This window comes from Alexandromys fortis, unplaced genomic scaffold, assembly GCF_014885135.2.
Source record: "Alexandromys fortis isolate MF-2015 unplaced genomic scaffold, M_Fortis_MF-2015_v1.1 scaffold_69, whole genome shotgun sequence".
NCBI classification, from domain to species: domain Eukaryota; kingdom Metazoa; phylum Chordata; class Mammalia; order Rodentia; family Cricetidae; genus Alexandromys; species Alexandromys fortis.
The window spans coordinates 365696-379176 of NW_026067951.1; the positions used below are offsets into that span (position 1 = coordinate 365696).

The 13481-nt window shown below is 41.9% G+C and overlaps 1 protein-coding gene across 2 annotated transcripts in view; it reads left to right on the forward strand.

Moving 5' to 3' along the window:
* Itga8 (integrin subunit alpha 8) overlaps nucleotides 1-13481 on the forward strand; it is a 174179-nt gene that overhangs the window by 96932 nt on the left and 63766 nt on the right. For both annotated transcript variants that reach the window (XM_050150524.1, XM_050150525.1), the window contains exons 18-21: nucleotides 751-888; nucleotides 1329-1396; nucleotides 2895-3042; nucleotides 8812-8904. In XM_050150524.1, coding sequence (XP_050006481.1) covers nucleotides 751-888; nucleotides 1329-1396; nucleotides 2895-3042; nucleotides 8812-8904 — 447 coding nt within the window. The remainder of the gene's footprint in view (nucleotides 1-750; nucleotides 889-1328; nucleotides 1397-2894; nucleotides 3043-8811; nucleotides 8905-13481) is intronic.

Sequence of the window (13481 nt, forward strand, 5' to 3'; positions counted from 1 at the left end):
AGAGCTTGACACTGGCTGCCCTCTCCTCACCTCAGGACTTTTGTTCCTTTATCTAAGACATCTTCAAATGTGCTGAAGATATTTTAAAGTTCACTGAAACAACTTGAAAGACATAAAAAAAAAAGAAACAAGAGTAAAATGTTTTCTTCCACTGAACCCACGAGAAGCTTCTGGCAACTTCACCAAAACAAACATCCTGATGCATGGTGTACTCTGGCACCTGTGGTGCATGTTTTACTGGTGACATGACTGATGCGGACTCAGGTGTTGGGGTCCGTGGTGCCTAAGGATTTCCTCCAGTGTAGGGGTTCTCAACCTTCCTAACGCTGTGACCCTTTAACACAGATCCTCATGTTGTGATGATCCCCAACCAAAAATTATTTTTGTTGCTACTTCATAACTATAATTTTGCTACTCTTATTAATCATATTGTAAATATCTGATATGCAGGTTATCTGATATACGAACCCCTATGCTAAAGGGTCATTAAACATTAAACCCCCTAAAGGTGTTGTGACCCACCGATTGAGAACCCTTGCTCTAGGAGCTCCCAGGGAAGCCTTGGCTGTAGGTAATGTCATCACTGAGCATATTTTATCTATTGCAGACCACATATATTAGCACCCAGTTCAGCCTGTTGCGGTGAACATTGTCTTTCACTAACACTGATGGGTCCAGTGTTACCTGCTTGTCATAGACTAATATCTTACAGTCATTTCATGGGCTTGAGTTGGTGATTCTTTTTCCTAGGATGAAACTGAATTCCGAGATAAATTATCTCCAATCAATATTAGCCTGAACTACAGTTTGGATGACTCCACCTTTACAGATGGCCTGGAAGTGAAACCCATTTTGAATCACTACAGGGACAACGTAGTTACTGAGCAGGTAAGTCCTTGAAGGTGTTTCCCATTCTCTGGAGAGGGTTGTTCCTGCGCCCCTCTCATTCCCATCTGTGTGCAGAGATACACAGCAGTAGAGACCTGCTCTGAGCATGTTTCCTCATTGTTATTTTGGAAGCCTTTCCCTTTATGCAACCAAAGTTTGCTTTGTTCAAATGTAGTAGCAATGGAAGCAAGACAGGCAGTCGTCCTAAGAACGGTGCAGTTAGCATCCTCTACAGACACTTCAGAGCAAACTGGAAACGGGCAAGGAAATATGCTTCTATCCAGAGATCACTTAACGTCACAGCGGATAGCGTTGGGAGGCCTCTGCACAGTGAAACCAAAGCTCTGGCTTAGCTGATAGAATCGCTTAGCATCTTCAAGGGGAAGGATCTGATTTGAGTTTTCTCAGCTTCTTCCTGATGCCTCACTTCCTCAACACAGGCTCACATCCTGGTGGACTGTGGAGAAGACAATCTCTGTGTCCCCGACTTGAAGCTGTCAGCTAGACCGTAAGTTTAAATAAATAAACGCGTGCATCACACCTGGTGGTCTATGGGTGTTTACTTAAAGCTGCTTTGGGGAAAGTATATTCTCCCAAGAACTGGGAGTAGGGGAGTGCGGCATGGAATTCTTGAGAGGGGCCACACTTTGGATTGGCCTCTGATCTGGTCAGTCCTCTGTCACTGGTGTCAAGTGACAGACCCTGAGATCTTGCCTGGGCCATTTCATCTTTCAGCAAGAGTGGGTGGGGGGGGCGCAAAAGCGGTTTTGTTGAAAGTAAACCCATGTGTGGTGTGGCTCAGGTTCTGTTTACCTACCTCAGTCAAGTGAGAAAGGGTTCAGACAAGCCGGTTCAGTCCACACCTTAACTAAACTTGTTTTTGCAGCACCCCATGATTCAAAGGCCTCCTTAAAACTGTCAAAACAAAATTAATTTTAATTTACTTGGGGGAGGACTTAAAAGACACACCAGGGAGTCAAGCAGAAAGTGTCAGAGAGTCAAATGAGAATCAAAGGGCTTCACAGCTGCTTGTGATGGCAAGGCCTGACTCCAGAGCTGGTCATTGCCCTGTTGGGTTGTGGAAAGAAATCTGAGTAGGGCTGAGACACCCCTGGTGGAAAAGTGGGATGGACACCTCTCTCCCAGGAACTCCTGCACTGCTAGCGTTTGGAATCCACTTGGGAATCTCTCAAGGGGACTTGTCCCAATGTTCATAATTTAGTAAGTGTCAAAAGCAATAGCTTTGAGGGGGTGAGGGGAGTGGAAGAGGCATTTTTAAATATTGATTTCATTTGGAGTGTAAAGTAAGCAAAGCTTCTTAAAATACCTTAGAACCCTCTATCAGCCACTTGCGATCCTGTTTCGCCTGCCTCTTTTCCCCTCTTCTCATCCGTGTTGCTGTGTGTCCTCCCTCTATTGCTGTCTCTAAACACGCCCTCTTTCTTTCCCTACAGCTCGCTCTCTCCTTACTGTGTGTTCTGAGTGATATGGAGGAGTTGGGAGCTCTTCATTCTGGCTCCGAAGTCAAATGTTAAGTTTGCAGGAGTTTTGTTAGCCGACTGAACAGTGTGTTGATAGCTTCAAATTGGTCACGGTGGGAGGACACAACACTGGAATCCACAAATGATATGTATCGGTTTTATTTTTTTAGAACAAATGTTAAATAGTTGCTTGCACATCACTGAACATTTTCCCACCCTCCCCATTCAGAAATTGTTCCCTTAAATCAGCCCTGCTTGACCAGGTACCTTCTTTCTCAGTCCTAGCCTTGCGTTTGACATTTTCTTTTTTTCCTCCTAAATCATTAGTTTTGTTTGTTTGTTTGAAGACACACTGTTGCTATGAAGCTCAATAGTTCAGGATCGCCTCGAATTCCAATTCTCCCACCCCAGTTTCCTGAGTGCTTAGATTACAGGCACACAGTATTTAAATTTCCAAAATAGACTCATGAAGCATGTGATGTTGAGCTACATAATCACTCTTTTTAAACTGTTTTTTTTTTTTAGAGATAAACATCAGATAATTATCGGGGATGAAAATCACCTTATGCTCATAATAAATGCAAGAAATGAAGGAGAAGGAGCCTATGAAGCTGAACTCTTCGTTATGATCCCCGAGGAAGCAGATTATGTTGGGATTGAGCGCAACAGCAAGGTAAGGCTTGAATCCACATAAACACTAAGTCTGATCAACAAGACTTAATCTCCTCTCAAAAGAGATCCCGAATGGTGCCTTCCTTCGTCAGCTCAGACTAGCAATGAGCCCAGGAGAACATGGGCTATGAAGTATTAGAGTCTCTCTTTGCCCCAGTATGAAGATGAATCGGCCAAAGACCAGGAGCTGAAGCAAAGCAAAGACCAGCCAAAGAGGCAGATGACTCATTTCCCAGGCTAACCCCCTCTCCTCACTGACTTTGTGAGCCTTGGTTTGAGTTCGTTTAAGTTCCAAGCAGATCACAGGAGGCCTGGTTTTTATTACTGGTGATGGAAGAAGAGCCAACCAGTCCTGCTGAGCACTGATAACAGGCTGGACAGAAACTGCAAAGGAAACGAGTTCGTTTGTCTTTCTTCTTAGTCCACATTTTTGGGCCTGCGACCAGAGAAGGGCCTGTTTCTTCCTGGTGTGCCGGTCCTCAATGTCACTGTTTATTGAAAAGGTACAATTGCTATTTATGGCCTTTTGGATCTTTACCAGAACACGACTCTTCCCATCCAGTGTGTCCTGGGAACCTGTAGTATTCTTAATTGCTTTGTCTGGAAAAACATTCTAAATAGACCAGTGGGGGCATATATCTAATCCAGCAGCCAGGAGGCTGGGGCAAATGAGACCAGGAGTTGACGACCTACATGAGCTACATATCAAACTAACTAAAAAGACCAAAACAAATAAGCAAGCAAACAAACCAAACACATTGTTATAAATGTCTGAGAGATTGGCAGGTCCCCTTTTTCAGAACTGCTCAAGACATTCAATTAAGGGCAGAGACTAAGTTTCACATTCTTTCTCAGGCATAGGAATAGCATGAGCACCCCACAAATGCTTGCTGTTGGATTTATTTAACTAAAATTTATTATGTGTCCACCACTTTTTCAAGACCACATTCTCTAAGGGGCTTTCATAGTCTAATGGTTGAGCAATGTCATGGAAAGTGATCTGTCTGATGTGATGTCATTGTAAGAGCATCTAAAAAGTTACAAAAGAAATGCCTGGTGTGGATGTGTATCCTTATAATCTAGCACTTGGGAGGGAGAGAAAAAAGGGTCACAAATTCAAGGACAGCCTGTACATATAGGGAGATACTGTCAAAAGAAACAGAGAAGGGGGGGGGAGAAAGAGAAAGGAAGAAAGGAAGGAAAGAAGGGAGGGAGGGAGGGAGGGAAAGAGGGAAAAGAGAAAAGAAAGGAAGGAAGGAAGGAAGGAAGGAAGGAAGGAAGGAAGGAAGGAAGGAAGGAAAAAACGAAGGAAAAAACGAAGGAAAAAAGGAAGAAAGAAACATCAGTCTCAGTTGAGATTATGGATGATGTCTGTTACAATGTTCATAGCCAAAGATACAGATAAGAGCTCGCTGGTGTTTTCCATTGCGGCAAAATGAACAACAAACTGGATGGATGTTCTGTTAAAAAAAAATTCTAAAACAGAGGCTTTTTAAAAACAAACTCAGGGGTCTTTGGGATGATGCATAGGGAATAAAAACAAAAATTTGACAGGAACCCAGAAATATTAAAAAAACACACTTAAGTTAAATGTTTATTTGTTTATATATCATGTAAGTATATGTAGGTGACATGCTTTTTCCTCCTCTTAAAAGACTTATTTTTAGTGTGTGTGTGTGTGTGTGTGTGTGTGTGTGTGTGTGTGTGTGTGTGTAGATATGTGTGTGGAGGCCAGAAGAGGCTGTCAGATCATCTGGAGCTGGAGTTACAAGTGGCTATGAGCTGTTTAGTGGGGCTGGTGGGATCTGAACCCAGGTCTTCTGTAAAAGAAGTTAGTGCTCTTAGCCCCTGAGGCGTCTCTTCCACCTTTCCTTCTCTTTTGTTCTCTTTGCCTGCAGAGGTTTTATCATGAGATGGCATTTTCAATTCAAAATGGCCACTGAACACCGCGATGTGTTGGGTGAGAGCTGCACTCACCGTCTGTCTATTATTTCCTGAAATAACAGAGACACAAACATAAAAGCACCATAACTAGAGGAAGGAGAAAATGGGAGCATTTTCGATCATTCCTTGGAGAAATTAGAATATCAGGGGATGCTGAGAGTTGCAGTGGGGGAGGAAAATGCCATGACAACTGCAAATATTCTTGGGAAGAGCAGGGAGACTTCCTTCTAACTGTCCTGCCTGCCAGTGAGGATGGATTTGACAGGAAAAGTCTCAGTACACAATTTGATGAGTGTATGTACTTTTAAATCACTTTCTTGAATAGAAATGCATAATGATTTTAAGTGTCAAAGATACTTGATTGCTGTTCGGTTCATTTTTTTTTAAATTGAGAAAATAATTCAACAAAACACGAATCCATGAGACTAGACACGTACGTAATTTTTTGTATCTAATTTTTTTTCCTTTCCTTATTTTCATTCCCTCTCTTCTTCCTCCCCCTCTTCCTCTCTCTCTCTTTCTTCCTTCCTTTCTCTCTCCCTCCCCTCTCCTACCCTCCATATTTCCCTCCTCCTTTCTCCCTCTTTTTCTCCTTCCTTTCTTTCTCTTTTTTATTTCTCTTCTTTATTTATATATTTCTTTTTTTTTCTTTCATGCTCTTCCTTGCCCCTGTACCTTCAGCCTCCCTAGTAGTTGCTGCTTCATTCAGCCCCATGACCTAAATTCTAGCTCTAGTGAATTTCTGTTCGGTTCGTCCCTCTAATGTGCACTGACACACTAGTTCTCTAACTTCACCCTCTTCAGTGACCTCTTTATATTTATCCTTCGGGTCTTCATAATAATTAAAATCTACTAATAACTGCAGGCAGCTAATAATGAAGACTATCAACGTGCACTACACAGTTGTTGTGGTTTGGCTACTGCTTTGAACTCTTGCAAGCATTGAATTTGCCTCATCCTGATGCTGACCTTATAGAGAAGAATCAATTTTGTTCTAGAGTTCGTACATAAGCAGACTTGTGCAGTGTGCTCAAGTTACTTGGCTGTTGTATTGCCAGAACCAGTCAAATCTCTCCTCTTTTGAACTATCAATAAGCCCTTTCCTTGTTAGCTTAGTTAGATGCTACCTCCTCCAGGACGTCCTCTCTGATTGTTTAAACACGTATGCATACCTTCCTTAAATTCTATTTGCTTTCTAACTAAAAAAACAAACAAACGAAGAAAAAAACAGTGAATTCTTCTGTAATTGTATCTCCATTGCTTATTATAATTCACCTGATAGAATTGTTGCCATGATTAGAGATTCAATAAGGACCTGGGGTCTTGTTTACCTGGTAAAGTAGCAGCCCCAAGATAAATATTTTCAGTGACTGAATAAGGGAGCGAAGAATGCTCTATGAGCCAGAAATGGATTAGAACAAAAAATGTCCCTGGAACCAGTGAGAAAAACAATCCAGCAATGTCTAGGAAAAAATGGTTTCTTTTTTCATCAGAGAGAGAGAAAATAAAGACTAAAAAGAAAAAGAAAGAGGGTGAAGGGGACATGGGGGGCGGGAATGTTTCAACTGATGGCAAAGAACTGTTTGTAGGAAGCCTGGGGGAAGGGTGTCTTTGGGAACTGGCAAGATGGCTGGGTAGTGAAGAGCACTTGCTGCTAAGGAACTGGGTTTGGTTCCTAACACCCACATATTAATTTGAATCCATAACTCCAGTTCTAGGGGATCCAGTGCCTGCTTCTGGCCTCTTTGGGCATCAGGCATGCAGGACACATGCATACATAGAGGCAAGATACTCATAACACATAAAATAAAATAAATACTTTTAATTTAAAAATAAATTTTTAAAAAGTACATGTGATCTTCCACCTTCAAGCAAGTCAAGCATTTTAACTATAAAAACTAAATCCCTGAGTTATAGCCAGGGGAAACATGGATACTTTCGAAAGCTTTTTAATTTTGTTTTGCTTCCATGCTTAATAATCTCAGCATGAAACATCTCTGTGTTGTTACTCTAGGTTGCAAGTTGTAAAGATGAATACCCAATAAACCTACCTTTGAGTAAAGAGATTGCCGGCTGTGGAAAGTTGTGTAAGATGGTTACCATGCCCTCTGCACGGTATTTGTAACCTTGCGTTAAAGCGAGTTCAGCCGAGTTGCAGTCACTCGGCTCTTTCCCACTCATCAGACTCTGCGTGCTTACCTGGGTGGTGCTAGACCAGGCACCTCCTTGTTGTTGCCTCTTTAGGGGACAATGTGTGAACTGCTTCTACCCTGCTCAGATGCTTTGTGCAAACTCCGCTCCAGACACTGAGACAGGGACAGCTTCCGGAAGTCCTGCCATGCTAATGCATATACAGCCTCAATGTGTTGACTATAGAGTTCCTCATGTAGAGACTAGAAGATTTTTGGTTTGGTTTTTCTTAGTTTGGGTGAGGGTTGGGGAGGGGGCGGTGTCCCAAGGTAGAAAGGAATGGAGAAACATTTCTAAAGTTTTTCCTTGAAAACCTCATATTGTTTCCTTATATAATACCCTAGTAGCAGTAGTAGATGAGTAAGGGATTGTCATAGTAGAAACCTTCATCTACTGACTTCCCGGATGTTCCCCAAAGGGTGCTTCACTGTGAAAGCCATTCATATATTATCTTTGGGGATGAAGAGGGCAGGCCACAATTTGATGGCAGAGATTGACTTAGGATGAAATGATGGAGAAATGTAAGACATTGTCAGCTACACCATCAGGTTTGGAAAGACAGATAAGGAGTTGGGGTGGAAAGTGAAGGGTAGGTTTTTGCCCAACCATGAAGACATGGGTGGGCTTGGGAGGGGCAGAGGCTGCAAAGAAGGGTCTCTCAGGAAAACTGAGACTTATTCAGACAAAAACGGGAACCTCCTCAAGCTGGAGTATTCAGAAGTTCTGATCAGGATTGGGTGTAGAGAGAAGGGCATAGAGAGGAAGAACCAGTTAAACACAAACCGTGAACATTCACCAGAGAATGTGGGGTACAATACAGGTGGGGGCTATCGAAAGCAATGTGTATATAGCACATAGGTATGAAAATGCCTCCGTGAGGGCTGAGAGAAAATACAACAGTGTCATGCCTGTAACTCCAAACCCAGGGATCCAACACCCTCTTCTGGCCTTCAAAGTCACCCAAACATATGTGTGCTTTCTCTCTCTCTCTCTCTCTCTCTCTCTCTCTCTCTCTCTCTCTCTCTCTCTCTCTCTTTCTCTCTCTCTCTCTCTAAGAAAACAAATACTTTTTTTAAAAAAAGAAAGAAAATACTCATTTCTTTGTATGCTCACCTAAAAAGTCAATTTTTAAAAATTACATCTTAAATATTTGAAGGATCTGACACTCAAGATCTAACAAAGGGTTCCTCTGTGATGTGTCAGAAGCTGGGCTCAAGGCAATTCTTCTGCAAATGGCCATAGAGACACAGCAACTGTGTGCATCCTCATAGTTTCGCTTTTGTGATAGGAACGTCAGGAATAAATCTCTTTGTTCGTGTTTGATCGCTTTTCGATCTTACTGTTCTGAGTTTAACATTAAGACAGTGAAAGTACAAAATGTCCACATAAGTACTGTCCGAGCCTCTTATTCCTTAGCAAAGCACGTGTTTACACAACTTCTCCTAAAGTTTAACTTGTTCTTTTTCCTCCGGATTTTGCTCTTGAGTCGATGGTATCGGATTGGATTAACTTGGTGCAGCATGACCCACACAGGTGTTTGAAATCAAGGGGAGCTCTGGGCCTCCCACATCGCATGCAACAGGATGTAACTCATTCTGCCCCTGAACTCCGTAACGGTGCTCTTTTCCTGTTGTAGGGACTAAGGCCGCTGAGCTGTGAATACAAGATGGAAAATGTGACCAGGATGGTGGTGTGTGACCTCGGGAACCCCTTGGTGGCTGGCACGAACGTAAGAGAACACCAGCAGTCCTTCCTGATCTCTGACTGATTGAATTTTACAGAGGGCTAGTGGGAAACTCCCCCAATTAGCACCCAGCAAACAGCAGCTAAAACAGATTGCCCAGGAAATTACCAGCAGACAGGGATTTAGCGTGTTAACCTACATGGAGTGATAATGGTGGGTCAAAGCCACAGACAGATCTATGCTTTCACACACTTTTCTGTAGACTTTATATATTACATCTTGTAGTCACAGAAAGTCCATGAGCACACATGCACCTCACATTTTTGCCTTTGATTATTTTCTTTTAATTCTAATATAGATTTTATTTTAAAACTACAATATTAAGTTTAAAAGCTTTAAAATAAGCTACTTAAGAGGGCTAAGAATGTAGCTTACTTGGTAGAATGCCTGCGTAGCACACACAAAGTCCTGGGTTCGAGCCCCAGTACTGTGTAAACCAACCAAAAGTGTAGTCACATGCCTTTAATGCCAGCACTCAAGAGCTGGCAGAAAGAGGACCAGAAATTCAAGCCCATCCCCAAGCTACAGTGGGTTCAAGGCCAGCCTTGTCTAAAGGGGGAGAGGAGATAATTTTTAAACTACATTAGCAAAGCAAAGAGAACTCTTTTCCAATATGGCTCCCATGTGAATATTATAGTATTTTCATGTTAGAAATAGTCACACCTGGTTTGTAAATGATTTTTGCTAGGTCTATGTTTGAAAAATAGGGGTAGAGAGGCGGCTCGACAGTAAGAGTGCTCTGTTTTCCAGGGCATTAGAGTTCTGTTTCCAGCACCCCCACAATATAACTGTAGCTCCAGAGGGCCCAACATCCTCTTCTGGCCTCTATGAACACCTGAACACATCTCTCTCTCTCTCTCTCTCTCTCTCTCTCTCTCTCTCTCTCTCTCTCTCATCAAGCAATTTTAAATAAAATATATTGGAAAATAATACAAAGATCATAGCGGCGAAAGGAAAATAAGCCGAGTAGTGATCTTGAGAGAGAAGAGTAGGCACTGACTCGGGATAACTTGCTCAACTCAACTTAACTGCTCAACAGCAACGCCTCATAATAAATATTAACAGCAGCAATTTTGAAGCCATGGAACAAATTCTGAGACTCTGAAAAGGTCACACAACTAAATCACAATAAAGAGAATGTACATAATCCTCTCTTTAATCCTTACTTAGGTGTTTCTGTCATCAGCGGAATGTCCTGTTTGAACAGAACTTGGTGAAAGTTTATGATAGCATCCTTTTGCATGGGGATACCTCCCTGGTGGGCTCGAGACACCCATGCCGCTTGGCCATCCTTTCAAGGGGACTTCAGGGTCCTGTTGCCTATCCTATGCATCCCTGGGGAGAGTCCCGATTGCCTTTCAAAGGTGCTGATGTGTCTTCTGGCAAATCGATCTTTTATTCCAGTGTTTCACAACCTGAACTGAGCGTCAGCAACCTTTTTTGAAATAATACCTCTTCCCAATGTGTACTCCAGGAGCATGTACAATCAATCATAATTTTACTCCTTTACACTATTTGAGTACACTGATCTTGGGTATTTAAAAAACGTGGCTAGCTGAAATCATGTAAACTTACTTCTTGTATAAAAAAATTAATTCATTCATTAACTTAAACATTTCAACGCCAGTGAAATCCCTTAACAGATTCCTGTTAGCTCTCATGTACCGAATGCCCTCTGTGTCCCTAGACCATCACGAGAGAATACCTGTGTCAGTGTTATCCCACTGCGTCTCACCTGTTTAATAGACAAGGACACTGTGGCCTGGAAAAGACAAACACATTGCCCGAAGTCACACTGGTGATGAAAGGCAGAACCAGGATTCCAACCAGGCCTGACCACAAAGCCCAGGTTCTATCTGGTCTACAACACTGTGCAAAGTACTTGAATGGAAACTAATGAACAACAGATGGATGTTGAAAAAAAGATATGAAAGACAGAATAAGACATTTTCCCATGGTAGTCCTTTCAGTTAGAAACTAACCTCGGTTTTGTTAGTTTGCAAGGGAATAAATCCCACCACTCAATGCAATATGTATTTACCTGAAAGACAAGAAGAACCTAGTTTGACATGAGGGTATCGACACCAGCATTCAGATAGGGTCACTCATTCTCGTTTAGTACTGAGACTGTTAAATCTAGATGGCAGATGATCTCAAAGCACCAGTGACTGTGAGTAAAACTGAACTCCACGCGGCCACCAGTGCCACAATGGAAAAAGGAGGGAAATGGCAGTGTGGTCTGCACCATGGGAGTGTTTATGTGAGAGGCTATCAATCCGTTTTACCAGCAAATAATCTGGAGAAGGCAGGGAAGTAAATTGTTTGGATTCATTTATCTCCAGGTCCCTGTAGAAGAAAGCTAATAGGTTGCTTATCTTGCCCTCTAATGACCTCAAACACACCGGATTTTATTGCATTCTGGTTTGGTATAAAACATGTTGATTCCCTCACTCTTCATGCTGCACGTTAAAAAGCACTCTCTGGCCACGGAGTGGAGCAAATTGCAGGTGAAAAAGCAGTCCTACTATTTAAAACCATTCAATAAATAAATACCCAGGAATATTTATCCCAGGCTCAAAATTTAAAAGAAAAATTTTCAAATGACTTTTACTATTAATTTAAGCCTGTTCACTCAGTAATTACAATTCTGACTTCTGATTTTTAAAGAGAAAAGTTGTTTATGTGTAAAAAAACATGTACATGTAAACAAGTAGATGCCACGATGCTATAAAATAGTTTTTATGTGCTAATAAGGTTCATAACTTGCAAATTTCTCCAAAGGAAAAAAGTGACACACATTTTAATCTATGACTTTTAAATTTTATTTTATTTATGCATATGGGTATATGCCACATGTGCAGGATGGTTCACAGGGGCCAGAGAAGAACAAGCAGCAAGGTCTCTTACCCACTGAGCCATCATCTTTCCAGCCTCTGCTTGTGATGCTTACCTATAGGAAATTGACAGGTCTTGTCTGTCTTCACTCTATATTGTTGTAGGGAGAGAGACTGCTTGTTGGTTCCCAGCTGCTCAGCCCCGAAATAATCACATAGAAACTATAGTACTTAAATCACTGCTTAGCCCATTAGCTCTAGCTTCTTATTGGATAACTCTTATATCTTAATTTAACCCATTTTCATTCATCTGTGCATCACCATGAGGTCATGGCTTACCAACAAAGTTTCAGCACATCTGTCTCCGGCAGTGCTCTATGGCTTCTCCTTGACTCTGCCTCCTTTCTCCCAGCATTCAGTTTAGTTTTCCCTGCCTAGCTCTACTCTTTTGCCCTACCACAGGCCAAAACTGTGAATACCACAGTTCTTTATTAACCAGTTGTATTCACAGCATACAGCGGGGAATCCCACAGCACTATATGGATTGTTCTGTATGAGGACTAACTTTAGGCAGCCTTCAACACAATGACTGCATGTGTGCACAAGGACACACTCCCACTCCCATTCTTTCAACACTTTTTATCACATTCTTCTTGGTGTACCACCATAAGCCTGCTACTTAGCAAACATCTGATAAGATAATATGGAAACACTTTATTCCTATGAAGCAGGGCACTTGATATTAGCAACATCATAAGCTGTGTGAGAAAAGAATAATCATGGAGACAGAGGATAAGAAAGGAACGCTTACCTGTCTTAGGCCACGACAGCATTCAATTCATTGCCTCTTTTACCCTGAGTTACAAAGCCTAAGTTTTCAAAAAGCCCTTCAAGTAGAAAATGCAAGACAAAGTGAAGATAAAAATCTCCCAAAGAAGAGAGAAGAGCATATGCAGAGATCCAACAATAGTGGACACATTTGAAATTGTAAAGCAGTTCCTCACTGGGCCATTAAAGCATTGCACACGTTTTATAATCAAGACTCGTGTGATCTCCCAGCCAGGTGCTTTGGAACAGCCTGAAACCAAGTTCTAGGAGGTAACACAAAAAGATCTCTGGGGCCCCAGGTTCAGTGAGAGATCTGTCAAACAAAACAGTAATAGAAATGAGGTGATGAGGTAGGGAGCTATAGAAAGAGAGGCCTCTGTCATTCTCTGCCTTCCATATACACATGCACATACATGAGAACACACACACAAACATATATGCACAAAATGATGCTAATGCATATAGCATCATGGTAAGGACCATGGGGAAGAGGAGTTGTGATAAATTATCACAGGTAATTGCTGCTGATTAAATAACATTGTTTTCTGTTGCTGGTTTCATTTGCACAAAGCAATAGCTGTAAGGGCCATTTCTGGAATCTGTCTTTGTTGCTCTAATCCTCTGATAGCTATTGAATTGGAATATGTCAACATAAGTGTCCCTGAGATAAGACAAACAAGGCATAGAACATTGCTTGGACGACCATGTAGCACCATGGTGTATACAGAGGGTGTTACTGTGTATATGTTACCTTCCATTTTCACTTCCTCATCCTGATTCCCCATGGGCTCCCTGTTCTCCACTTACAACCCTATTTTCAGGAGCACTTTTCACAATTTGGAAAATAAAGGAGGACAAAGGAATCCTCACAACCATAACCCCAACCTGACTACAACATGC